Below are 27,932 nucleotides of genomic sequence, written 5' to 3'. Positions count from 1 at the left end.
GATCATAGGTTTTGTTTTTCAAACTCTAAATGTGTAAATAAAAAGAAGGCTTTCTGACAAAATTTCCAACAAAATTTTTTTTCATCAAATGACTCTCTACCTGAATAATTATACAGAACATGATCAGTTATCAATCTGTCATACCTGATGAGCAAGGGAGGAGGGGAAATCCTTCATATTCAGTTATTTAATTACAACATTTCCAAGTTGCAATACATTGAACTGAACTGAAAATATTCAGTAGTTTGTTTATCCTACTTCAGACTGTTTGAGCAGTAACCTCAAAAGTAGAATCATATCAAAGTAGCAGCATGAGGACATGTTCTTACCAACCTTATAAGATTCAGAGGAATAGAAAAATCATTTGTTAAAGAAGAAAAATCAAATTCCAAACATTTACATAAGGCAAAGCTACATTGAAGGCCCACTCAAGGTTCTAATGAACTGCCTGGTTAAGGAATTGGTGTCTCTCAGTTCAAACATATTGAACAATAATAAACTTAAGTGATCAAAAAATAAGAGCACCTTGTCCTTTCTGGCATTTCTTTTTTTGTACAAAACATTTTCTGGTCTCACTTATATGTGGACATGGATTGCCCTTTGTCGAATGAAGTTGCAGAATTTCTCTGATCCTTGTTTCACTCCCTCTTTTGAAACCACATGTTTTTCCTTTCTCTGAGCAAGGGCTCCATTCGCTCCATTCACTAGTTTTACAATGCACTGTAATAAAGATATCAATAAGTCTAGCTCAGTAATCTTGTATATGTGAATGGCCCACATGGTACATTGTTTTCACACACTGAAGTTCATAACTCTAACCTCTGCTAAAGATACACAGATCCTCTGAGGCCACAGCAATGCGCTGTATTGTGATGGGGGGCAAAAAGCAAAGCATACTGACAAGTACCTGAGTGAACCATGCATTCTCAACTATCTTCCAGTCAGTAGGACACATAAAGAGCTCCCAATCTTGAGCTCCTGCAGAGCGTGGCTGCAGCGGCACTGAAAATAGCTACTGCTGCATCCTGCGCGCCAACATCCCCTTCTCCCGGGTAAGAGAAGTAGCTCTGCAATGGGGCTACTTGATTTACCCCCAACCAAAAGGTTGGTGGTGAAGTAAAACTGTTCGTGTCAGGCGCCGAGCCCCACATGAATGTTCAAGATCCGGTGGAGCGAAGTTCCACTGGTTCCACCTTCCTCCCTCCCTCCCCGCATCCTCCCCCCAGCACGCTTCCCACCCGCCCTCTCCCAACCTCCCCGTCACGCCTCCTCCTCAGCCTCCGCCCCTCCTCCCTCCCCAGAACGCCTCTTCCCCATCTACCCCTGCACCCACCTTCCTCTCCGTGGCTCAGCGGTCCGTGCGACTGCCGAGCGGCAGGGTGCCCACCCATGCTAACCCAGTGCCAGGCTAGCACAGGCACTGGACCAGCATTAGGCCTTGCAAACGTGCCTTATGGCATGTTTGCAACAGTGTGCGCCGGCGGTAAGCTGGCTCATTGAGCCAGGATTGGGCTCATAGATGCTGCCACCAGGAAGGGAAGAGAACAAAAAGATGGTGCCCTTCTTCAACCCATCTTCCCTTTGGTGTTGAGCAATGATTGGGTTACATGGGCAGTTGGGGAAACCAATTAATTTGGCTGATCCCTTTCCTCTGAACTCTCATTTGCCCTTTGTAGGGTTAGTCCTGAGTGATCAGTCTGAGGGTGAGGGGAAATAACTCTTAGCTTTGGTCAAAAAGAAACAGGCAAGCACCTTGTAAAAATAAGCAGCATTTTAAAAAAGCAAACAAAAACCAAAAAGATATGAACAAAGTTAAAATTGATGACAACAAGCACTTGGAATTAGAGGCTACGGAAGTTATTAAAAGTGAATGGAACTACTGAGGCATAAACCCTGCCTATAAATGACTCATATTACAGCAGTTCCCTTGTTCACCTCCTGCAAATACTGAAAGAAAGCATGCACTGGTTAAAACTAGCCAACTTCTGTTATGTGATTCTATGAGAAGGAGTTTGTATTCTTCTGATTGGCTAACCCAAGAGCGGGAAACAAATGCTCAGCTGTTTGAATCTCCCCTTTGGCCATATTCAGGTGACAGGATATGACCAACAAACATGTTTGTGCAAAATCCAGCAGAGTGCTAGCAGCTTCTGTTCGACCTTTTATTCTGACAGACTCAAATGTCAACCAAGCTGACACATGTAATATACATCTGAGCTTAAGCCTTCTTGGTGAACACGCAGGTTACTTAGGACAAAATAGAGAATCTTCTCAACGTGATCCATCAAAACTAGAACCACATTACATACTCATTTGGTTTTCTTTCTCTTATTAGAGTTATGGAGTCCCGTTTGCCACAAGAGGTCTAACCGATATTAGTCTCTTTTTAAAGTAAGATATTCTCTTATGTCTGTTTCATATGAGATTCTTTCCCAAATACTGATTTGAGTACCAACCATGCAAAACTAGGAATAATATCACTGACCTACCTACATATGGCAGAATTGCCATTTTTTTTATGTGTTCCTGTGCTTTTAGCAGCAGTTTGATCTGTAGACACCAGCATGTGAAAATATTTATCTCCATGCTGTGAAATTACTGTCTCATTTTAGCAGTTTGAAGCTGCTGCAGAAAGTACAAAAACACTTCTGATCAGTTGGCACCCTTACATGGAATGACTACGTGTTTTCAGCACTGTACATGGCCAGCTTGGTGCATACTCAAATAGCTATTTCCAATAAAAATAGGATACAGCAATAAGCCATCCTTATCATCCATATCTGATTAAGTTGGCAGTTTGGAACTTGGGTGGCTGAACTAGTGAGTAGCTCTATCTTAAGGAAAATTCATATTCCTACAGTTCCAAAGGGACTGTGTATTTCTCTGAAAAAAACCTAATCTCTGACCTCTCTTATTATAACTATCATGTCTAAAATGGCATTTCAGAGTAAGATGTTCAAGTGCATTGTGGTGCTCCAGTTCCTGGTTATTCAGATCATACTGATTATCTATAATTTCTTCAATCTCAAGTTTGTTTGGGGACTCAAACCACCTTGGTTGCTGTAGTGGATGACTTGAGTTGGGAGATGGATAGGGAGTATGTGACCATGTTGATTCTCCTGGGCCTTTGAGTGATTTGATACACTCAGAGATTGACTACAATTGCTTTCTGTGATGCCTGAAGGGGTTAAACAGTACCATATATAGGTGGCTCTGCAATATATGGTAAAAGGAGATTCCAGGGGTTGTTGCTGGGGGATTTCTGCTCATTTCTTTTGTCTTTGGCCTGTGGGGTGTCACATGGACCATTTTGTTCCCCATGTTCTTAAATATCTACAAGAAGCTGCTCAATGAAGTGATCTTGGAATTTGAGCTCAGGAGTGTCTTACTCCAGGTCCCTAGTCTATCTAAAGTTTGAAGAACTCTCAGTAGGGCCAAGGCCTTCTCAGTGATAGAACCAAATCTGTGGAACATTCACCCTGCTGAGACCACAAATATTTCCACAAGGGGTAAGATTTTAAACAGTAAGTTAAGACATGGCTCATTCTGAAAGGATTTCATGCTTCCTGATCTAGGTGCTTTTATGAAGTAAAAGGCATTTGGTGGGGCCGCTGTGAGATACAGGAAGCTGGACTAAATGGGCCTATGGCCTGATCCAGTAGGGCTGTTCTTATGTTCTTAAGTACTGCTTTTTTGTTGTCGGGAAGCCCAATCCTGAGCTGCAGGACCCGGCGGTTCCACAAAGGGTTCCCACCAGATCCAGAGCCTCCTGCGCTACTGTGGGAGGCTCCTTGGGAGAAGGGGACATTCGTCCCCTTCCCCCGAGTAAGGGAAGCAGTCCCGCAATGGGACTACTCACTTTAGCGGCAACTGTGGTTCGTGCTGTGGAGGTGCAGCACGGACCACAGGATTGGGCTCTTACATAGCAGTTTTTTTGCTACAGTGCTTAGGGATTTGCTCTGTTGTTTTAAGTACTGTGTTGTGAAATGCTGAGAATCCTTTGAAAAGAGCGGGACATAAAAGTAAAAAAAAATAAATAGAAGTACTACTCTAAAAAAAATCATTTTTCCTGAAGTATATGCATTTTATTTTGTACTTAGCATTGCTTTGCTAATGTTGCATATAGAGATATTGAGAATCAATACAGCCAAGAAGGATCCCACACTCAGCGAGTGCTTTGGATACAGTTTTTAGGATAGCTGGTTTACTTACCAATATCGTTGCATTCCATAGTGTGATTGTTGGGTTCCAACCATTCAGGGCAGTTTTCAAGGCACTTTCCACGGTGTAAGTAAAACCCATTTTTACACTTTGTGCAGAAATTGCTATTGAAGCAGGCATCACAGTCAGCTTTACATTCTGAAAGGCAAGAAATCAGCAATGACTTCTTGCCCTGCTTATCCACATCTACTCAAGTTTGTGTGAGATCATATGTTGGCCAGGGCTTGTATACATTGGAGGTGCCAAGGCCAAATCTGGCCCTCCGAGGAGTTTTATTTGGTGGCCTACTTGTCAACTGAGATGCAAGAAAGGTACCAAAGGGAAGGAGTACCTGCAGCATTCTATGCTAGCTGGAACTGCTACAGTTAGCTGCAGAGGGCAAGGATGCGGCCTGGTCCCCACCTATTTCTCAATGCGGCTGGCAGTGAATGTGGCCAACACTGAGCTGGATAACCATAGGTCTGAGTGGCATTGCCAGTGATGGCACTGCCCCAGGGCAGGTGCCACCTCTGCACTATGCAGCATCCCCCACACTCACTGGAAGTGACACATGACATCCAGAAGTGGTTTAGCAGTGATGTGATGATGTCATTATGTGAACTGCTGAATTGCTTCTGGGGTGGCCATTTCCAGCCATGTAGCCAGGGGAGGGGGGAGGGGGGAGAGTCCATCTGTTTCCAAACACAGCACAGGTCTCCACTCGGCGGGGGCTCAAGAGGTGTCCCTGTCACCCCCCCAAGGTGTGTCACTTGAGGTGGATTGCCCACTACCCACCGCTTGCTATGCGACTGATAGGTCAGACTCATACGAAGGCAGCTTCCTCCGTTCCTAAACTTCTTTAAAACAACTGCAGTTTAAACACTCATCACAGAGATGGTGGACACAGGCATCAGTATCAGTTGTCAATGTCTGGATAAAGTAACTTTAATGGCTCTTGTGTGAATTCAAAAGTTCAAGGTTTCCAAATATCCAAACATAAAAGTTTAGAATGTAGCATCAAGAGAAGGGAATTTTCACCTTTCTCCTCTACTTACTTGCACACCTATTTGGTTCTGGGAATCGTTTTCCAAAATACCCCAGGGGACAGGAAGAAAGACACATCCCTATCTCTCTCATGCCATTCCTCTCCAGAAACATAAAGTATCGGGGTTTACATGTCAGGCATGAGTTGTATTCGGAACATGTTGCACATCCTCCTTGGCAAGCTTGGCTCACATTGGGAGGCACTAAGAAGGAAAGTCATCGAAAAAGAAGAAAGGGATTAGCTCGATCACTGATTGTATCGTCATAATCTTTAAACTTGGCACTGAAACCAAGTTTCATGATTTTTTTTTGCAGCTTGCAAGTATGTCACAGTGTATCCTTCACTTTTCTGTTCTACTAATTTTAATTTTAACACGAAAACCTTTATTATCTTTATTAAAAGAGAGAACAACAACAATTCATAGATGCAGCCTGTGTATTATAAGATTGCAGCCTTAGCCTCTGTCCATGATTTTAACAATTTTCCAGAATCCTGGAATTCCTCAAAATCACACCAATGAGAGAATCTGTCATGCCAGACTTCCTTGATAGGGAGTGCTCTGCACAGTCTCCTTATGAGTCAAGCCCAGAAGACTTTGCAGGTAAATGGGGGGGGGGCATCAAGCAGCGGCTGTGCAAGGGCCATGAAGTGAAGGGGGCCTGCAAGGTCCATGCAGAATTGGGCTCTGCACCTCCTAAGGACGGTCCTGGATGGACATGCGAGTCAACCCACCTGAAAACCCACCAAGAGGTAAGACACAGATGTGTGAGGCCCCACAGATGTTTGAGACCCCACACACAACTAATCTCACTTACGTAACTGCAGTATTGACATACACCAAAAGTTGAGTACAGTGGGTTTGGTACATGTATGTTTCAACTCTGCTTGTCGTGCTAATTTATTTTTAGCAAAGATTGTACCGAAGCAGGTATCATTTGCATAATAATTTTTTTAATTGCCATGTTCCTTTTCAGAATAGTTTCCAAACTTTAACATTGGCGGCATGAGCACAAATATTTAAAACAAGGAAATTAAGGACAAGGAGTTAGTTTGACCTAGTTTAAATGGCACAAAATATGGCTATTTCCATGGAAGGTTATTCAGGATGTGGAGAAAGGATAGGTCCTTTCTAAATCAACCACTGTATTTCAGACATCCTGCCATTAATATTACTACATACACATTATTTTAACTTGACCATTTTAAGCTAAACAAGTATATCATATATGAAGAATTGGTGTCCATGATTTAGGAGCTGCAGTGCACAACTTTGAGCAAAAATCTAGGAGGCAGGTTACTTGAGGCTTGTTCTCATAAATAGAGCACCAATCTGTCACACTGCCTTGGCTATGCTTTCACCACTGAGCTTTCACATCAGTAGAGGTTTCTCTCCCAGGGGAAATGGCAACTACTGGTGATCCAATCTAGATCTGAATCAGATTCACGGGGATGAGTTAGACATGCACCCTTAAATCCCTCCCTATATACCATAGTCCCAATCCAGACCACACCCACACACATATACCTGTTATTTACCATGACTACTATTAACCATTAAAAACAAGTACTCGGTGCCAAACTATGCATTTAACATACTTCGCAGTTTGACCCTGATATCAGCAAAACTTCTTATTAATTTATGCAGAGTAATCTTCACCCCTGGGGGCTGGGGGATAAGAATAGGCCCTCCGTTTGGCTGTATTTGTCGTAAGAAGCGACTAAACAACCACCGGGTAGATGGAACTCAATAGCCTGGGAAGGCAGCTCATCTGAGAGAAGGAAAACTCTGATCCCAAACCTCCACTGCCTTGTGGCTACATCCAGTTATGGAAAAGGCTTCAGGAGTCAACCTCGAGGCAAAATCCGGAGCTGGAGTCCATGAAGCAGTTCATGGCTGAACACAGTCACATTCTGGCAACTCCTGCGATGCTGCTGGAGCCAACCGTATTGGCCTCTGCCTTTCCATTGGACCATTTCAGCGACATGGAGAGGGGGGATTTGCTGCATGGGAAACAGTCTATCCTACTTTACCCAGGCTTTGTGCTCTGGAGAGGACATTCTGTTCCAGAACCACCATTCAGAGTGCGATACCATAGTCTTCCAAGACTGAAGGATGCCAATGCAATCTTCTCTACTATCCACTTCACTTTTTCCCCTCTTTCATTTTCTTCTCCAACTCCTAATTACTCCACTGAAATAGTAATAATCTGGAATATTTCTTAGAGCTTCAATGCCCTCTTTTATATAGCGAAACATATCTATTCATTAACAGACTAATTGCCCAGGGAACATTAGAGAAATTTTCTCTTCTAAATCAATAATAATTAATTACTAACAATCAATCGCGAATCAGTGAGCCTATACCCTGCCAATATAAGGATTTAAAAAAAATTATTCTAGAAGCCAAATACAACTGCATAAATTATAAGCTGCAAATCCTAAAACAGACTGGTTTTGCTATGATACAGCTTTGATACTGGCTTGCACCTATTGTATTTTTGTTCATTACTGCTGTTGGTCATGTTTATACAAACCATTGTAGCTTCCTTCAATATAAATCACAGGATAAAGAAACTGTATATTGAGCTGGCTCTAGAAAGAGAAGTCCCAAATATTGCCAATGACATTTCCTGGTATCTGTGGAATGACTTACCACACTTTTTCCTTCATATCTAAATTCAAATACATTCAACCATGGCATAATGAAGAGGGGCACACAAGAACAGATACATGTATATCAAGGGTTCTTAACTTTTTCATGATTACAGACCCCCCCCCCCCATGGATTGCCCAGTATGTTCCTATATCCCTTTGTCAGACTGTCAAAATCATCATCATCATCATCATCATCACCACCACCACTCCTATTAGGTACCAGTATGTCTTCAAAAGATGTCAACAGCTTGGTTTTACTTTACATATGGATAGCTAGGAACAGAACACCTTAATCCATATTGATAATGGTAAGTTAATAAGCTAATCTATTTTTTTAATTGTTCTGAGAGCAAGTCCTATATCCTTAACTCATTTGGTTCCCAGACTACCAAAGGGGTATGATATTCTGGTTAAGAATCCCTAATGTAATACGGGTATACATAACTTCAATAATAGAATTTCAAGCTAATCAGAAATGGCAAAGAACATCACACTGGAAGGATATTCAGTGTACCAGAACACCCTTTAAATAGTACTATAGAGTGTTGAAGGGCTAATTGGCCCTGATAATGGAATTAAGAATTAAACTGGAAAAGTCTGATCTTGAATTTGCGAAGAAATTACTGCAAAGATAAGGAAAAAGAAACCAACCAGGGAAAGATGCAGAACTCTGTAAATTTCTTTAGTACAACAGAAATAACCTCCAGGTTAGCCACAGGAACCACAACTGGTTTGCTCTCTGTCCAGGAATTTTTATAAATAAGCAGAGTGGAATTCTTTTCATACGAAGTGAAAGGATGTTTTTTCTATCCATGCAGTCCACCTAGTTCCTCTAAAATTTTACAGGAGGTCAGTTAGGGCAAAGACACAAACAAATCCACAAAATAAAGGTATTTTTTACTACATCAATGTAGTTTGCGGTTGCTTTAAAATGGAAAATCTATGTGGCATAACTCAAATTCTCACAAACATACTAATAGACGCTTGTAAGAAGCCATTCACAATTATCACTGGCATTGATGCTTGAGAAAAAGTTGAAGAATCCAATCTGACCCTGACCTTATCATAAGACAAAAGGTCTATAAAAGGTAATATTTCATGATAATTGAAGGCTGAAGACTGTACTATTATCTTCCATCCAGGAAAAAGAGCCTGGGGCCTTATTTTTTTAAAAAAAATAAGGGGGGGGGAACTATGGAAAACAGTGCTGAGTGAAGGTGATGAAGGATATTTTGATTTCCCAGGGTCTAATCCTAATGGCTTAGTGTTGCAAACACGCCATAAGGCATGTCTGCGACACTTACCACTAGGCCGGGGCAGGCTCAGCACAAGCCCATGTGAAGGAAGTGGGTTTAATTGGGAAAAGAAATATTTTAGATTGCTATTGGCCTTGAGGTGCAGAGATAATGCTGGCAACTGTTCCCAGGTCTAGGGAGTTGTAATTAAGATGAACAGCTGCAAGTGCAACCAGAAGTTTGATTGGACCATAAGCCTGATTCATGATTATTCAGCAAATTTGGAGTAACATCATTGGTCTAAGGATCCTCTTGCAGTTTTGGAATACAGCCATAAACTAGGTGTGAATTTTTTGCTCAGGGTGCATCTTTGCCAGGCAGCTGCCAAGCTGAAGCTCTACTAGTTTGACTTCTTATCTGAAGTCCCAGTATTTTGAAGTAGTAATGCCTGATAGTAGTAATGCCTCAGTAGTAACCTGAGGGCTTTTGGAGAGCCTGAAAGACTGAGTGCCACCTCCCTGGCCCTCTAAATGACTTCTGAGGCCTCTGGAAGGCCAAAATCAATACCTCCGGTTCAAAGAGATTCAAAGAGCTACTTAGGTGTATCCCAGTGTGAGTGTGATTTTTTTATTCACAGCAGATCATCAGGCCATACCACAGACTTCCTCAGAACCTTCACGTTGAAGGAATGTGACTAACAGTCCAATCCTACTGGGCTTTATCATTGGCAGAATGAGCATTTGACCTGCATTAACTGCCTTATGGAAGTCACAAAGGGCCCTTGGATGGTGCACAATGGCATGTACTGCTGGAGCCCCAGCAGGAAGGCTGGAGACCTCCCCTGCACACTGGAGGATCACTGCAGACCTGTTGACACAGGTAAGGTGGTGTGGGAGGTGGGAGAGGGTAGAGGTGGAATGAGACAGTGACAGGGGAGGGGGGAGAGCGGAATAGGGTGACAATGGGGGCAGGAGGAAGGGCAGATCAGTTCCAGGAAGAGGGTAGGTTTGGTGGCAGTGGTGGCTGCCGAATCCTAGCCCTCTTTCCAGACCTGATCTGTACACAGATCTGGGCCAGCAATTTTGCTAGGTCTAAGTAGGCCCCTCTGTACCATGAATGCTAATCCTCCCCAGGTAAGGGAACAAACATTCCCTTACCCCAGATGAGACCTCTGTGACTGTCCCTTCCTAGCAGGATGCAGTACAAGCTATTTTGGCATCACTGCATTGGTGGGGAGAAGGACAGGATTGGGCCCTAACTTCCCTATTGGGCCCATGGAATTAGTTGATCTAGTGGATCATGATCTTTGTCTATGATAAAAACTCCTGTGCAAGCGTTTCCCCTTATTTGGGGGGAAAGGGAATGTGTTTTGAATTCGCATGACATATCCCACTACTCATGCCAGCTGTTTCAGTCACACACTAGAGAAATCAAAGTTCCTGTTTGGGCACAGCTGCACATACATGGCCAGTTGCCATAATATGGAAGAATTATGGCCATAATGTGGAAAAAAGTGCATTTCGATATAGCTTCAATGGAACTTCCCTATACATTAATTACGTTTAGACCTGAGCCTTTTACTCATCATAACTCTTGCTAGATTTCATAGTTGCTAATGATAATTTGCACAATAGCAAAGAATACAGTTCTAGGAAAGTGCTGGGACATCACTGGGCTTTCATTAGTGTGACCAAAATCTGAGTAGTTATTTAGCTTCTGTTGATTATTGCACACTTCCTCATCTACTTTCACACTGGACAGACCAGAATCCTTCAGCTCAAATCATCAACATTACACAGGTTGAGCCTACTTATCCGCGGATTTTGGCTCTGCTGATTTGGTTCAACGTGGGTCCTCCGGACCCCCTGTTGAGCCAGATTTGGCCCAATAGTCTCCGGAGGCAACTGGAGCTCTTCTGAGGCCTGTGGAGGCTGCATATCTCTGGAGTGCCCCCAGGGTGCCTCCAGAGGTCTTAGAAAGGCACTTCCAGTTTTTGGAAGCCTTTTTCAGGCTTGTGGAAGCCTCTCACACCTCTGGAGGCCTTTCTCAGGCCCATGGAAGTTGTGCGCATAGACCTCAGAAAGGCCCCCGAAAGCAATGGAAGGCCACTTCCGGTTTCACTGAAAACTGACCAAAAACCGGAAGTGCTTTACTAGGAACTCTGGAGGCCATTCTGAGGCCCATGGAGGCTGTGAGCAGCCTCCACAGGCCTCAGAACAGCTCCAGACGTGCATGTTCTGCACGCAAATCCCACATGATTTGGTTTCACATGGAATTTGGTATCCACAAGGGGTCCAGGAATGGAACCCTTGCAGATAATGAGGCTCCACCTGTACAGTAGCATCTGCAAGTTTCCCAAACAGTCGTCTTAGAGAAGAACTTTTGTAATGCAAATTTATTTCAAAAATAAAAAACCCCAAAAAGAACAGCAGGAACAAATTAGACTTTAAGGCTCTTCCTAAAGTCCAGCTTATTGATTGGGAAAATCCACAGGGCATAACTAGAATCCCCACATAACTAGCATAACTAGAATCTGTAACGCGATATTAGAACTTACAATGTTTCCTGCGATATTCAGAAGAATAGATTTATGTAGTCACTCAGCTTTATGTGGGTCTGCTCAAATTGCTACTTACCAGACTGAATACAGACCACCATCAACCATGTGGCTTCTCAAGTGCTTCATTTGCCTCCTTTTGTTTTTGCAGCTCCAGACAGGCACCCCAAACAAATCTGTTTGCTGAGTTGTGTGTAAGTGTATGTGTGCTATAAATGGCTATGTTTGGCTTGGCAGGTCACAAAAACAAGCGTAGCAATCAGTCCTCTTCACAAGTTATCTCCCATGTTCATTGAGCATGCAGAGAGGGGGAGTAAGAGCATACCGGCTAGCCACAGATCCTGTGCCAGTGAATCAACTGGTCAAACCCCCAGCTTCTCACTTGCAGTGCTTAGGTGCAGAAGGCAGTGCTGAATGTGAGGAGATTTCCTCCACATGAGTTAGAATCCTAGCCAGCCAAGACAAGTGCTGCCTTCCCATTATGTGAAACAGAATATTGGACTACATGGACTACTAGCCTGATCCATCAGGGCTTTTCTATGTTCCTCATTGAATGAGAGAGGGCCAGCAGGCATGAAGCTTTTTCTACTTTGAAAATGAGCCCTAGAGTTTGCACAGTCCTAAGTTCCAATGGTGCAGCTGGCCCTTCTGGCACCAGGGGCCATGACTCCCAAAGTTACCTGACCCAGAAGTAATTGTGATGATGTGATGACATAGCCAATTATTTCTGGGTTATGATGTGCTTGGAGCGGTTAGACTTTAAGGTCCTTCTCTGACTGCCTACGAGGTGGGGTGCAGGATTAGTACTGAGATACTCCTCCTCCCCACTCAAGAACAGCAGCATCCTGCCAGGGCTGGGTCGGGCTTCTTAGCTAGGGTGCAAGGTGAAAAATGGAGGGCACAGCAGTCCCCACCACTGCTGCTGTCTCCTTCCCCACCACCATGGGCCAGGACGCATGAGAGACTGGCAGTTGTGGTGAGGGTGAAGGGCTAGGGGCCATCCTGCCTTAGTGGCCCTGAACCAGGAAATGGAACACAGCAGCTGTAAGGGGTGCCCAGAGGCACCTTGGTAAGGTTCATAAAACCAGAGTAGGGAAATGCCACAGTACCCTCTCCTGCACCCTTCAAGGCATGGTACCCACAGCTCCTCCTTAGCTATGCTACTGACTTCCCCCTCCCCTCCTCTTTTTCTTTGCACAAGCAAGGAGGAGAACAAAAGCTTTTGCTTTCATTTTAAAAACAAACTGCAGTTCTATGTTGCATGTAAATCCAGAAATTTGCCATTGATTCTGGTTTAGTATCCTTGTTATGTTCGAATTCTAGAGTGCAATCCTAACCAACTTTCCAGCACTGCCTTAGCCGCAATGCAACCTCCAAGGTAAGGCAACAAACATGTCCTTAGCTTGAGGAGGCCCCCTTGACCACCTCCTCACTGCAGGATGCAGTGCACACCACACTGGCACAGCTATGTCAGTGCTGGAAAGTTGGTTAGGCTTGCACCCCTAGTTAGTTAACAAACTGCAGTTCTCAAGGTTCATATATAGAGCAGAACTACAGTTTGTTCTATATGGAAGCTTTCACTCTCTTGCACATAAAGGAGAGGGGATGCATGTGAGCCTATGGCTCTTGAAGCTTGTTGTTATAGTGGGAAACCATGGTTTCCTGTTATTTCTGAATCCAGCCTATGAAAATAAAATAGAATTTGATACATGTACATGTTCACAAGACTCACAATCTAAGTACTGTTTCACTTTTGAGATTCTTTCTGTTTTGATTTTCTAATATCTACACAAAACTAACTACACATATAAAGTAAAAGTCTGGTGGTACCTTAGAGACCAACAAATGTATTGTAGCAATAGTTTTCCTGGGCCGCAGAAAAAGAGAAAAGTTAAATGTTACATTTTCTGATCTTTAAATGAACATGAGACTTTTTGCTGGTTGTTGTTGTAACAGACTAACAGAGACACTAATGGAATTAAGCATATAAAATCATATAGAAAAAAGTCTTTCAGATGAGAATACTGGCAATTTTATAGTTTTACTATTAGGTATAGCTCCATAATAACTATGAAGATCTGCAACTGCACAAAATGCACATTAGTGAATGGCTGCTTCAACAAGGAATATTTATAATTATAACACACTAGGCAGGGCAAAATACTTATTTTGAGATCTTGCCTTTTATCTCTTTTGCATTGCACATTATTGCAGTATCCCATCTCTAGATTTACTTAACTCCTTAATGGATAAAGTTCTCCTGAACATTTAAACCAAAACCGTTGAGGTAGTGAATAATGAAAACATAGTTATCCCAAATGCAAGAAAAAAAATTGCATTTCTGCACTTTTATGCTGGTATCAGGCTGGTACTGTGCCTAATTTCTAAAGTAATAGAAATGCATGACAGAGAGGTGATTCGATTTCCACTGTCCTAGGGTTTCCCTCAACAAGTGGGAAACCCTGGTCTCTGAGCGGCCCGCTTGGAGGCAGGCTGTGCAGCATGGCCTTTCCCAGTTTGAAGAGACACTTTGCCAACAGTCTGAGGCTAAGAGGCAAAGAAGGAAGGCCCATAGCCAGGGAGACAGACCAGGGACAGACTGCACTTGCTCCCGGTGTGGAAGGGATTGTCACTCCCGGATTGGCCTTTTCAGCCACACTAGACGCTGTGCCAGAACCACCTTTCAGAGCGCGATACCATAGTCTTTCGAGACTGAAGGTTGCCAATACAAAAGGGTTTCAGAGCATCCACCTGAAATTTCTCTGTGGGTTTATCAGGGATTTGTGCCTTGAGAATTCTACTAACAGCAACCTGTGAAACTCTAGGGAGAGGGTATGCCTGGGGTAGTTCTTGAAAAGATAGCCCTGATTCTTCTTGGCTATAGTACTGATGTTGCTTGATCAAAAGACTTCAAGGAAATGTGTTTATCCATTTGTGTCACAAAAGTGAATGTGTCTTACAGTTGTCTCCCCGAAGCGCACACTGCATCCTGCAGGGAAGGACAGTTCCAGAAATCTCCTCCCAGCAAGGAAACATTTGTTCCCTTGCCCAGGGTTAGCCTTTGACACTGCAGTGAGTCTATTTGGCCTTGAGGAAGCAAATTTTCTGGTGCAAATCCAAGTGGACCTGGAAACGGTGGATCGAGGCCAGAAAGGGGGATAGAATAGTGGTGGCACTTTCAGATTCATCCCACTTTGTAGTATGGGATAATTGATACTGACCTGCCCTACAAACCAGAAGTTTTCTATGTTGAAACTCTTAGAAACCAGAGTTTTCTATGTTGAAACCATGGTGTGTTTCCTACTATTCACTATATGTAGAATATGCAGTCCTGCTCTATTATATTATACTAAATAATATGACCCTCATATAAGGAAAGTAGGGGGAAAGATATGTGTGCATATCTGGGAGAAAAAGCAAGGGAGAGAAAAATCTCACTGCCTAAAAGTGTTCTGCCAAGAAAAACCTTGGAGAATTTTATAAATTAATTCTGCTCCACATGTTTATTTTTCTTTCAGAAATTCTAAAAGGAGGCTGTTCAGTTCATCTTATTATTTTTAGAGGGGTAAAAAAATGGTTAGAGCTCTGTACGAGAAGGTGCTTGCTATTTCTTTCACGGAAAGTATCCTTCCCTTCTGACCTGGCACATTAGATAAGATTTATTCTTCTGACCTGACGTTAGGTAGAGGAGATTTATTCCTCCATATTAACTTTAAGATGCTAGCAAGCTATTTATTTACCGCACAGGAAATATATGTATGGCAGAAGAAAAAGAAAAGGTACTTTCTTTTAAAAACAGCAAAAATATGTTAGGGAGAGTCCCATGGAGCGGTGAAAACAGCAGATGCCCCTGCAGCTGCTTCCCTCCGGCTCTTGGGGTATTTCCTTTGTTCAGCATTAAAATGAGAAAATTTCAAGTCATTCTGATACGATTTAACTTTAGAAAGTTCCAAAGATTCCAGTATCTCCAAATTACTCCTTAAGGATGAGTTATTGGTGAGAAGCAGAGCATTCCTGAGGCTCAACACTGGGTGCAATCAATCCAAAATTAACAGCCCAATCCTACAAGCTTGTGGTGCTGGCAGAACAGGTGTTCTGACAGTGCTACCTGCTTTACCACTGTCGTAAAAGCACTTCTGGCAGTGTGTGCAGTGCCAGATGGCTGGCCACCCACTGAGGCAGAATGGGGGCAGGGAGGACAGAATGGAGGCAGGAAGGGGACAAAACTGGGCAGAGAGTAGAAATGGGTGGGAAGGCTATGGGAGGAGCCCTCCCGATTCACCTCCCCCGCTGGATACATTGCATCCATTTTTGGCACAGCTCAGTGGCGTCACTAGGGTTCGCGTCACCCGGTGCGGGATGCCAGCGCGTCACCCCCCATGCAGTGGGCGGGGCAATACCCCAGATGGTGGGCGTGGTGATGTACCATCACTCCGCCCCCACTGGTTTTTTGGCTGTACCTTTTGATAGAACAAACATAGAACACTTTCTGCATCAAATTACGCATTGATTGATATACTATAACATGCTGGTATTATTCCTCCAAACTGTGATTTTAGTGATTTTGGTCATTAGTGGTGTCACCCCCCCCCCCCAGGTGTCAACTTACTAACACCTTACTGCAGCAGTTCTCAGACTTTTAGCACTGGGACCCACATTTTAGAATGACAATCTAATCCAATCCATTGGAAGTGATGTCATGGTGGAAGTAACATCATCAGGCAAATTAAAATAAATGTATAAATAAAGTAAAACAAATAGTTAAATAAGCAGAATCCAGCCCTGTTCCACCAAGTGAATTTCCTCTGTAGCCTGCCTGCAATAACACTCCCCCCCCCTCCAAATCAGTAAGGTTTTCAGCCCTCCCCAGTACCCAGTTCAATTTAAGAACTTCTGTTTAAACCAGATCTCTGTCAGGATCCACCTGGCTTTGCAAGTCTCAAAAAGATTCACCTTGTCAGCTGAAGCCTCTGTTTTGATCCTTTTTAGTGGGGGGGGGAGGGAGGCTGCCTTCTGGAGCACTTATTTAGCTCCAGGTGCATAGGATCAGGACCATTCTGGTAGGCTTGCACTCTCCTTCACCTGATCTTCCACGCCAGCCAAAGCATGTTTGCTTACTCGTGAGTAAATGCAACTGTGAGGTCTAGTTTTGTTTTCCATAGGTCTCAATACATTCATCTGCTTGGAAGGAGGGAGGGACTTCCTTCTCAGGTGTTTTTGGGGGCTGCATTCATTGGATCAGGACCATTCTGGTATCGTTGGATTCCTCTCAGCCTTCGCTTTCCGAAAGACTAAGGCAAGTTCACCTACTTGTGAGTAAACGCGCGATACGGCTCACTTTCACTTTCCATAGGGATCCATGCATTTTTTGTTCTCCGGTTTTTTGGCCATAACTTTTGATAGAAAGGAGATATTTCCCTCTGGTCTTTTGCATTGCATTCCGCTCGACATTCCGCACCCAACGGTACATAATATGATGGGGTTACTCCTAACCACTGTGATTTTAATGTTTCACACACCCCGTGAGTATCACCCCCTTGTGCGTGTCACCCAGTGCGGCCTGCACCAGCAGGGAGGGAAGGATAGGACTAAAAAAACTCTAATTTTAAAGGCAGAGCACAAGCCAGAGACTCTGCAGGGGTGGAGAGAGGAGTAAAAGAATGTTTCATTTACCCTCCTTCCCTCCCACTTGGTTCCCAATGGGTCTATTCAAAACTGCACCAGCTATTTAGCTGCAGCAAGTTCAGGTAGAGACAAGGAGACGTGTCAGGGACAAAACAGGGGTTAGGATATCGGTGGAGCTCACCCAGCTGAGATCTACCCTGCCTGACCTGACACACTCATGATCTGCCCACCTCCCGTTCCGCCTCCTACCCACCCTGTTTCATCCACCCCTTGTCTCCATTGGTGGCTTATCTGCAGCAGCAGGTGCAGTGAGGTCCAGCACTTTTCTTTCAGCTCTGCTGCCTCTTGTGTTAGCATGTGGGAAATAGCCACTGACGTTTCTGCTGCTGTAAATGGCTCAGTGCGCCAGGCCAACACCAGTTAGAATCAGGCCATAAGAGAAGTAGAAAACAAGAATAGCAAAATATGCTAATCTCAGACTGATATTAATATAGTGTGTGAGAAAGGAGCACGAGGCAACATAAAGCCGTTTTAAGTTACCCTTTCAAGAAAACATTTATGAAAAATAATGTTGAGATGCTAGCTCTCCAAAGGGGGCATGGACTGGGCAAAGACAGTGCAGACTGGAAGATAATTCAGGAAACAGCAGTCTTTTCTTTCTTGCTACAGAGGAACAATGTAGGGACAAGTCTCTCACTTCTAGGCACACTAACTTCCTCTGGTGGCACTTGGAAGAAGTGCTATCTGCAAAAAGGGGTACTTGGAAAAGTTCTAGATGTATCATACAGTTGATTGTTTCAGGAATCCCACTGTAGTCGACTGATTCATTTCTAAATAGTTTCAGGCTTAATTTGGTGCAACTGAGTATGCACAAGCATTTGTTTCAGAAAAGGAGAAAGTTTATGGAGAAGTTTATGACAATGTCAAGAAGGACATGCAGAAATAATAATAAACTTGCAGATGCTGCTATTTGTAGCTTTGGTATCTTGGAGCAATGTTGACTGTTGCTTAGTTTGTCTGTGGGAGATCTGCTGTAGGCAACCTGGATGGCTTTCCTCTCTCTGACCCACAAGACTGATAGGAATCAAATACTATGCAATTAAAGTTGCCTTCAATAAATTATGTTGGATTATTGAATGTGCTGATAACAAACATAAATTTCATAAGAGGCATTAAAGTGCCATGTTCTTGCAGTTTAGATTTGTGCATGTGGATCCAGGGATGTCATGCAGGTGTTTCTACATCAGCCAGTCATTTCTATAATCTATGATTTATTCTTGGATTCAATTCAAATATGCTGCAGAGCCTGGTGTTGCCAGGTAACACTGAACAGGTAAACATACTTGAACTCTGCCGAAATACAAACTAGCAATTTTAGTGTCATTTCCTTCCTTGATAAAAGTACAGAACTCCCATTACAAGGTGATTTTGTACTGTCACCATGCAAAGAAGACCGAACCCAATCTTATGAGTGAGTTCAGCCCCTTACCCACACATATGTGACGAAGCTCAAACATCAGGCCTGCCAGGTGCATGCTGAACTTGTTCACAAATTCCAGAACTGTAGCTGTGTTCATCTCTTGTAGCAAAAACAAGGGTTTTTGTCTACCATTACAATCTAACAGCCCAATCCTAACTAAACCCCCCCCCCCACTGATTCAGCCATGCCACCAGACCACATGCTGCATCCTGAGGGGAGAGCAGTAAAGGAGGCGGAGGTATCCTCCATGTAGGGAAACATGCTTTTACTCAGAGGTAAGCCTCAATTTGCCCAATGGGTCACCTCAGATCTGCACCAGCTACTTTGCTGGCGCAGGTCTGAGGTGAGCAAGGGAAAGGGAACTGTGTGTGTGTGTGTGTGTGTGTGTCAGAATGATAACATTGCAAATCACTGCTGCCAATATCCAGTCAGTCAAAACCCAGGTTTGATGCCACAAAAGAGAAAGAGAACGTGCCAAAAGTTCTTTTTAGCCATTGCGGAATACATTCATGGATACTTTTTAAACAATGAAATAAAACTGATTTTAATTTAACGATACAGATTTTATTTATTCTGATGTTTATGTGGCTGCATTTTCTGGTTCTGTTTTTGGATTTTGTTTGTCTGGGTTTTTTTTTGGGGGGGTAGGAGAGTTATGTTTGATTGTACACCATTTCATGTGCCCCTTACCAGTAGAGAATGTGGTCTATTAATTCTCTCTCTCTCTCTCTCTCTCTCTCTCTCTATATATATATATATATATACAGGGCTTTTTTGTAATGGAACGCACCAGAACTTTCACCTTTTTTTTTTCCTCCTCCCCGCCCCCACCTTTTTTCCCTCCCTGCGCTACCTGCACTGCTGGCTAAGGAGGGATTCGAACCTCCAACCTTGTGCTCCACAGCCCAGCACTCTCTCCATTGGGCTATAGGAAAACCTAGAGTTAAGTGTTCAGAACTAATATATAAGGTCTTGAGCCCAGCTGGTGGCCATCAGCGCCTCAAGTACTAGTTCCAAACTAGTACTAGGAGCCTAAGACTTCCTATGGCTCAATTGCTAAAGTGCTGGTCTGTGGAGCTAGACGTTGGGGGTTCAAATCCCCATAAGGAATAATTTTTTTCTTCTCTTTTTTTTTAGGTGGGGAGGTAAATAAATAAATAAAAGATTACACTTGTTAATCTTAAACTTGTTCTTGTAAGTGAGCTCCTGCAACTTTTTTTTTTTTTACAAAAAAGCACTGCCCCTGCCTCACCGCACTCACAGCTCTTGCCTGAGCCCAGCCCGCCTTTCCTCTCCCCACGCTCTGCTTCCCGCGCAGCTTCCAAGCCGGTGGAGGGCACGAGGACATGTGCTGAGGGGGAGGAGGAGGACGGCGACAACAACGAGGGACAGCCAGCCAGCCAGGGAGACGGGCTGCAGCACCCAGGTACTGGCTTGGCAGAGGAGGGGGGGAAGGAAGCTGGCTGGTGCAGCCCCTGCACCTGAGAGCCTAGCCATGTCTACTCAGAAGTCAGTCTCATTGTGCTCAACGGGGCTTGCTCCTGGGAAAGTGTGCATAAGCTTGCAGCCTGAGAGCCCAAGCCTATGCATGTCTACTCAGAAGTAAGTTCATTTTTAGGGGGGAAGCACATAAAAAATATTTTATTTCTCCTATAAAAAATGGCTTATAAATAAATAAATAAAAGATTAACAAGTTGTGAGTTCCTGCACCTTTTTTCTTTACAAAAAAAAGCGCGCGTGCGTGCGTGCGTGCGCGCGCACGCACACACACACACACACACACACACACTCTTACATAAAACCTGTGATGGGCTTTTCCTCCGTCAATCCATCCACACTTTGAAAGGCATCTAGGCCAGGTGCCATCAGCACATTCTGTGAAAAGCAGTTCCACAGATTAAATACATGCAGGGTAAAGAAATATTTTCTTTTGTCAGTTTTAACTCTCCCAACATTCAATTTTAGTGGATGTTCCCTGGTTCTGGTGTTGTGTGAGAGGGAAAAGAACATCCCATTATTATATATCCTTGATTCTTCCCCCTCACAAAAAAAACACCCCAAAACCTCAGGGGAGTAATGTAAAAATTGAGAGTCCCAGCCAACTGCTAGTTGGGTAGGTATATGAAGCCCATTACTATGCAAATGAATCTTATATTATATACAGCGGCACTACTCAAATTGTGGGTCCAGGACCACCAATGGATTGTGACTCAATTTTGGTGGTTCATGACACTGACAAGGTAGATTAGGCTCTGTGTACCAAGGGTTAAACTAGCTGCTACTTGGGGGAAGCACTGCTGCCCATCACCATTATAGCCACGCCCTGTGTCATTTATAGGAATTCAGAGGCTTCTGGGGCCTTTAAAAAGTTTGCGAATCACTGACATGCAGCATAAATACGTATATGTAAATTAGTAACCCCTGAATGGGTCATAGAATCCTGATGAGAATGTTGCTAGGATCACCGAGTGAGTGATCCAGACAATAAAGGAACAAGAGAACTAAAGAGGAATTTGCTTCTAAGCAAATGAAATTTGCTTCCATTCTGACATTGGTTCTGTCATGTCAACTGCCCACAATGGTCCCAGCCAGTGGTGTCACTATGGGAGCGCAGTTGGTGCTGGCCACACCAGGTGCAAGCCTCAGTGGGGGAGGGGGGAGAGGGTGACACCACACCACCGGAGTCTCTGTATAGCTGTCTTCAGCCCCCACCAGCAATCATGTTTTCGCTGCTTGTAGATGAGAACATAAAATGTCTGCACCCAGAGAGGTCTGAAGAACAGTGAATGGAGGTGGTTCAAAGGTGGGCCTACTACATTAAAAGCGATGGGATAGGGTGAAAGGTCAGGGGTAATGACATTATCTCACCCCCGACTATACATAGCACCAGGTTCCAATCAACCCTTGAGACGTCTCTGGTTCCAGCAATGCTTCTGTTTGCAACTGAAGAAAGGGTAAGTGCACCCCCTACTTTCATGAGTGCAGATATGACGAAAAATAACATTTTGTCCTTTTAGGGAAAGAGAACACATATTTTAATTGGAATTAATTTAATATTAGTACTGAAGAATGGCTTAACTATATGGATAAACAATCATCAACACCACAGTCTAGTTAGAAAGCAATAAAAACTCAGTGCTGAATATCTAATTTTGGTATGCATGGAAATGCCAAACCCCAAGGAATGCAGAAGCAATCCTGGTTAGATCCTTTACTGTACTGACAGTCCACTCAATGAGGATGTCTAAACCACAGATCACCATTTTATGGGCTGTGGTCAAAGTTCCTTCCTTGTTATTCTGCTGGTCATGGCCTGACTGTCCCAGCCTTTTCAGTCATGTCAGACGCTCATAGTTTGAAACTAAAAGGAGTTTCAAAAGTAGTTTGTGCTACAGCATGCGGATTTGCTGTCCAAAGGGGGAAAATATCATAAATCTCATTGGACTTGTAGAAATTGTTCTGAATCCCCAGTTATGAAAAACAAGGGAAAGAGCTCTGGAATTTCACTAGGGAAGGGATAGGGTTTAAAATAAATGAATAGCCACAGCCAGCTCCATTTCCCGCTCCTTGGACCTCCCTATTCCTTCCTCCTCTATTCACTAACCTCTGCCAAGTGAGCTCATAGGTTGAAGTTAGGACTAGGAGTGCAGGAAACATAGCCCCTTCACCTCCCACCCCAAAGTTAGATTCCAAGGGGGACAAAAACATTGCCTTCTCTACCCTCCCAAATCAATTCCCAACATTTTGTCTCTTACAGATCAAATGCTTTGTGAGTGGAATGGAAGGGGACGCCCCCACCCACTCAAGGTGTATTGGATTTGCATGGACTAGAATGGATGAATTGAATCTAGTTATTGACAATGATGCCAGGGAATTTGGAAAATACCAGCAGAGCAATTAGTAGTGAGCAACACCTTATTACAGCTCCCAAAGCTAGTTTTATATGACTGTCAGCATTTATTTAGAAGAGTAAAGAATGCAGCTGTAGCAATCCCTTCCTAGCCACTTTCTACAATTGCAGCCATGACTCTCTTGACCATCTCTGGACTGAAGTCAAATCAGAGGCATATCTGCCTTTGAAGTCAGTCTTTGCCTAATTTATATTGCCAGATTATTTTGGAAGAATGATAAGAAGCTATTGTCCATTGAGCTGTTCAAACATCTGTTCTTCTGATCTCATCATCTGATCTCATCATCCTCATCTGGTCCACCTCACTTCTTTTTGTTGCATTCTCTTAAAATACAAGTTTAGGGACAATACTGGGAATCCTCTGAAATCAATGGCAAAGTTTTAGTGGGAAGGAAGGGGAGTGTAGGTTTTAAACTAGTCACACTGATTAGTGAGTTCAATGGCTACCACCCACCCATCTGTTTCCCTGTGTTCTCAATACAGATGAGGCATAATCCAGACAAGATGGAAATGCTCTGCATTAGAAAACCTGGTGATCTAGGTGGCGACTGTGTGCAACCTGTTCAAGATGGCGTAGCTCTGAAGGACCAAGCCCTGAGCCTATTCCAGGACCTGGCATTGCCCCTAGATAGTCAGGCGATGTCACATGCTAGGATTGCCTTCTATGGCATCAGCTGGGATGCCAGCTGAGGCCCTACTTAGAGAAAGTGGATCTAGCTTTGACCACTCAAGCATTGGACACATCCAGGTTGGACTATAGTAGTGCATACCTCATGTGATGTGGGAAATTTTAAAATGGTGCAGAATGAGGCTGTCTGGATGCTCATGGAGACCTGGCAGTGTATATTCAGCAAAATCCTATGCCTGTCCACTCAGAAGTACATCCCATTGTGTTCAATGCAACTTGCTCCCAGGAAAGTGTGTACAGGATTGCAGCTGTAGATTCTGCATCAGCTGTACTGGTTCCCAATCTATTTCCTGGTCAAAGTGCTAGTGTTGATTTGGAAAACCCTACATAGTCAAGACCCTGGTCTCCTGCCCAGGTTTTACAATTGACATCACAAGACCTGCTCTCTGGCCCTCCATGGACACAAATTAGGTTGGCAGAAATCACTGAAGGTTGTTCTGTGATCAACTGCAACATGGAACTCTCCTCTTAGAATGGTTCACCAGATCTGTCCCCTCCCAGCTTTTAGATGCCCAAATAAAACCAGTTGCAATTATTATTAAGAGGATTGCAAAAGAGTTTATCTACCAAATTGCTTATACTGTTGATCCTCCTTTAAAAAAAAAGGGGGTGCTATTTTTTTACTGCAGCCCTACTGCTGCAATTTATGTATTGTTTTGTTGGAAAGCAGGGGTTGTTGTTGTAAAGCAGATGTGTCAAACATAAGGGCTGGGGGCCAGAAGTAACCCATGGAAGCTCTTTATCTGGCCGCTGGGCTCTCCCAGTAACATCAGCTGTTATCAGTTGCTGAGCTGTGCCAAGGTATCACTGCTGGAAGGGCAGGCTGCATGATAATTAGGCCTTTCCACGCCTTGAAAATATGATCAAGATTTGAATATTTTTTCTTTTCTCATTTGCAGCTAACGTGTTCCTGAGTGACAAGTGCTTGTTTGTGGCCGTGACCTGCCATTTCCGCCCAATGTTGCATATACACAACAGGGACCAAATGTGTATACCTGTAGACCTGGCGAAAATGGGTTTAACGACATCATGTTCTGCTTAATGATGTCACTTCTGGCCCTCAGCAGGCATCATGAATGCTACTTGGCCCCCTGCACACAAGTTTGACACCCCTATTGCAAAGTCTGTTTTCAGCCACCTCCTGAGACTTTTAGCCTGAAAGCCAGAATAGAAAGACTGTCTAAAATTAGTGCTTCAGCAGTTCCGCCTACAGAAGCTGGCACCTGCGAAGGGGAGGTGTGTGCCTGTGTTACTGCTGCGGACGCCAGGGGGCGCAGCTCTCACGGCGTTGGCGCTCTGTGCAAGCGCCGGGAATGGAGGTTAAGAGGAGGTCTCTGCAGAACGGCAAGTTACCTGAAAGTGGACCCCCCCCCTCCAGTCTAACTATGGTCCTATTGATGTCGGCCAAAGCAAGAAAGAAATGGCTTAAGAAAGTGTTCCTCATATGCGCACCTTAAAGAACCAAAATCCCTTGGTTAGATGTTCATTTCTTTTTCCTGCCTTTCCTCCCTCCCCTGTCATTCTGCCTCACCTACACAGGCCCTGCGCTTGGAGGCCAGCAGACTCCCCAGAAAAGCAACTCTTCTTCACCTTGGGGGCTAAGCGTGGGAAGCTTGGCGTCCCCGCTGAGATGGCTTGTTCACACGTGCACGCAACTCCCGGGTGTCACAGAGCCCGAGCATAGGCACGTCTACTCAGAAGTCAGTCCCATTATAGTCAATGGGGTTTACTCCCAGGAAAGTGCAGGCTGGGGTGCAGCCACAGTGTGTGTGAATCGGTCCTCCCAACCCATTTTCCCACACAGCCACACGGAGGCCTGCCGGAAACGGAGCTGGGGAAGGGAGGGGGACACGGCGCTCCGCTCCAGACCACTCTTTCGGATCAGGCCAAGGCAGCAGGAGCGGCGCCACCACGGAGGTCCCCCTGGCTTGAGCCCTTGCCGATTGAGCCTCCGAGTGCCGATGCAGCAGCAGGGTCTTTCCGAAGGTGCCACCCTCTGTCGAGGGGCCGCTCTCGCTCATTCGGCTGGCCGCGGGTGGAGAAAGCATCTCGGGGACGGACTCCGGAGTTGGCCTCCCCTCGGAGGAGCGAGCCTCTGAAGGAGCCCCGGGAGGTTGGAAAGCCAGGGCAAAGCCCGGGGTTCACTCACCTCCCTGTTCCCCGGGGTCACTGCGGTACCCTTGAGCGCAGCGCCTCAGAGGGTGAACCAGCCCTTGCACAAAGGGGACTTTCCAGGGAGACGCGGTCGGCCAAGGCGCGGAAGGGGAAGGCAGGCTGGGCAGCCCCGAGGAAATCCGCCTGCGCTCGTCCCTCTCTCTGGCTGAACACAGGCTGCCATGTGTTCAGACCAGCCCCGCTCCCCAGCAGGGAGCTGTCAAGCGCCAGGGACAGCAACAACCTGGAAGTCAGCACCTGGAAGCTCAAGCGACAGGGGCGGATGAAGGGACCCGGGGCTGCCTTGAAGAGGATCGAGCCTGAACACCACCAGGCAGTGGGAGAAGACGTGGTCAGAAATCTGGCTGAGAGGAGGCAGAGACCCACTTTCTCCTCTGCAGGCGTCTCTCTTACTCATCTGTCCTCCTCACCCCCTTGAATCTGAATTCTGGTCTCATTCCTGGGCGTTCTGAGCCTTACAGAGCTGCTGGCTGGAAGTTCCTTATTACCATCATCATCATCGTCATTATCTCCACACCCCACGGGCGTCTTTCACGGATCTGATCCCACCAGGAGGCCAGGTTCAAAGGCTGCAGGTTAGCTCCTGCCTGGTGGACGGGGAACCAACCACCTGGAAGCCACATGGAAGCATCCCAGAGCCCTGAGCTGATTCTGGGGAAAAAGACACACAAGTACACAAAGCAGGCGTGAAGCTGCCGTCCCAAACACACTGAGCAAAGGCGATGTCCCAGCCGAGCTCCACGTGTCGTTGATTTCAAGGAGACTCCTGAGAAGTTCTCACACCTCCCTGATTGAAATGAATGGGTGCTCACCCTTGGTTGATGCCTGCCCATCAAAAACAACAATAATACTATCGGGATGGTGTAGTCGTCACCTCTCCTTCTTGAGTTTCTCTGCTTTGCCCTTCCTCTCTGACTGACCACTGATTCTGAGATGGTGCTAACAGTGAACTCTGAATTTCAGAGGAATTGAAAGGTGTGGGGTGTCTGGGGCGAATGCTAGCCAGGCTCTCTCTTGTTTGGGCAGATATATGGTCCGATCTCCAAACCTTGCAGTCCAAGGGAATATATGCCCCCCTTCCTTTTCCTTCCTGGCTTTTAAACAGTGCAAGGCAGAACCATTCCAATCAATCACATTGCCTTCATCCACTTGAGCACTCCAGTCACCCAGCCAAGATCAGGATGGGGCCACTTGCTGGAATCCAGCTGCGCACCCAGTGCTCAACCCAGCTGTGTGCAGGAGAAGCAAATCAGCCTTTGAGGATACCCCCACCAGGCACGGATCTGCTTTCTTGATCCTGAACTATGGGGCTTCTGTAGAAAAGCATAGGACCCATGATGAAGACAAGTTCAGCTCAGTTTGATCATTAGTTCATCTAATTAATTTTGAATAAGTGATGCATTTCTAGCCTTGGTAACAGAGGGAGGAACACGGAGAATATTATTCCCTGGAGAAAGTATATTGTCATCTTCCAAGAATCCCTGTTGCAACAGGCGCACAGCGCAATCCTATGCATGTTTACTCAGGAGAAACTTTCACTTCATTGTGGAATCTTATCTATACATACTGGGGAGCAAGCCCCACCCCTCTGAACATAGGGCATGCACAGGATTGCTCTGACACTTCTAACAAAATGCTCAGGATCTCACTGAAAAGAGAATAACAGAGGAATACTGTTGCAGGCTTGCTCAGAAGCACCACTGAGTTCAATCTCAGGTGAAGTGTGCCTGAGATGACAGCTGAAGGAGTCTGAGGGCCCCATCCTATCCAACTTTCCAGCAGCAGTGCAGCTGCAATGCAGCCCCAAGGTAAGGGAACAAAGGTCTCTGTGACTGCCTCCCCACCACAGAATGTGGTGCATGCCCCATTGGCATTGGAAAACTGATAGGATTGGGCCCTAAGGGTGCAATCCTGTGCGTGTCTACTCAGAAGTAAGTCCCATTCTAGTCAATAGGGCTTATTTCCAGGTAAGTGTGGCTAGGACTGCATCCTCAGCGCACTTACCTGGGAGCAGGAGGTCCCTTCAGTGTCAGCATGCATAGGATTGGACTGCCAGTCCCAAAGCCCTCGCATTCAGCATCCAGCAGCAAGCGGGAAGCACCAAAGAGACTGTCCCTGCTGCTGCTTCTGGTCATAGATCCTGTATAGAAAAAGGCGCACTTACTTCTTCCCTGCCGCCGGACTCTGGAAGGCTGCTGCTGCTGGCTGCCAACGTATTCCATCAAGTTCCAAGTGATGAAGAACCAAGACACCAGTCGCAATTGCATAGTAACCCTGTAAGAGTTCACGTCCCTTGTCCTGTGGGGAGGGGAGAGGAGGAGGAGGAGTGGGGAGGGGGAGGGGAGGCAGCAGGAGCCCCTGC

The 27,932-nt window shown here is 45.0% G+C and overlaps 1 protein-coding gene across 1 annotated transcript; it reads right to left on the bottom strand.

Annotated features, from left to right (window-relative positions):
* Positions 1-2: 2 nt before the first annotated feature.
* On the bottom strand, positions 3-27,837 carry LOC136646942 (R-spondin-3-like). The gene is made up of 5 exons (XM_066622733.1): positions 27,735-27,837; positions 5,256-5,447; positions 4,213-4,359; positions 526-720; positions 3-100 (listed from the first exon to the last, which is right to left on the bottom strand). Exons 1-5 carry the CDS (start codon positions 27,835-27,837, stop codon positions 3-5), a joined length of 735 nt encoding a protein of 244 aa, XP_066478830.1.
* Between the last annotated feature and the right edge of the window lie 95 nt (positions 27,838-27,932).

The sequence above is a fragment of the Tiliqua scincoides genome, chromosome 1 (assembly GCF_035046505.1).
Source record: "Tiliqua scincoides isolate rTilSci1 chromosome 1, rTilSci1.hap2, whole genome shotgun sequence".
Lineage (NCBI taxonomy): Eukaryota > Metazoa > Chordata > Lepidosauria > Squamata > Scincidae > Tiliqua > Tiliqua scincoides.
The sequence above is the reverse complement of the archived record's forward strand: the minus strand, read 5'-3'. Positions and strand labels throughout refer to the sequence as shown.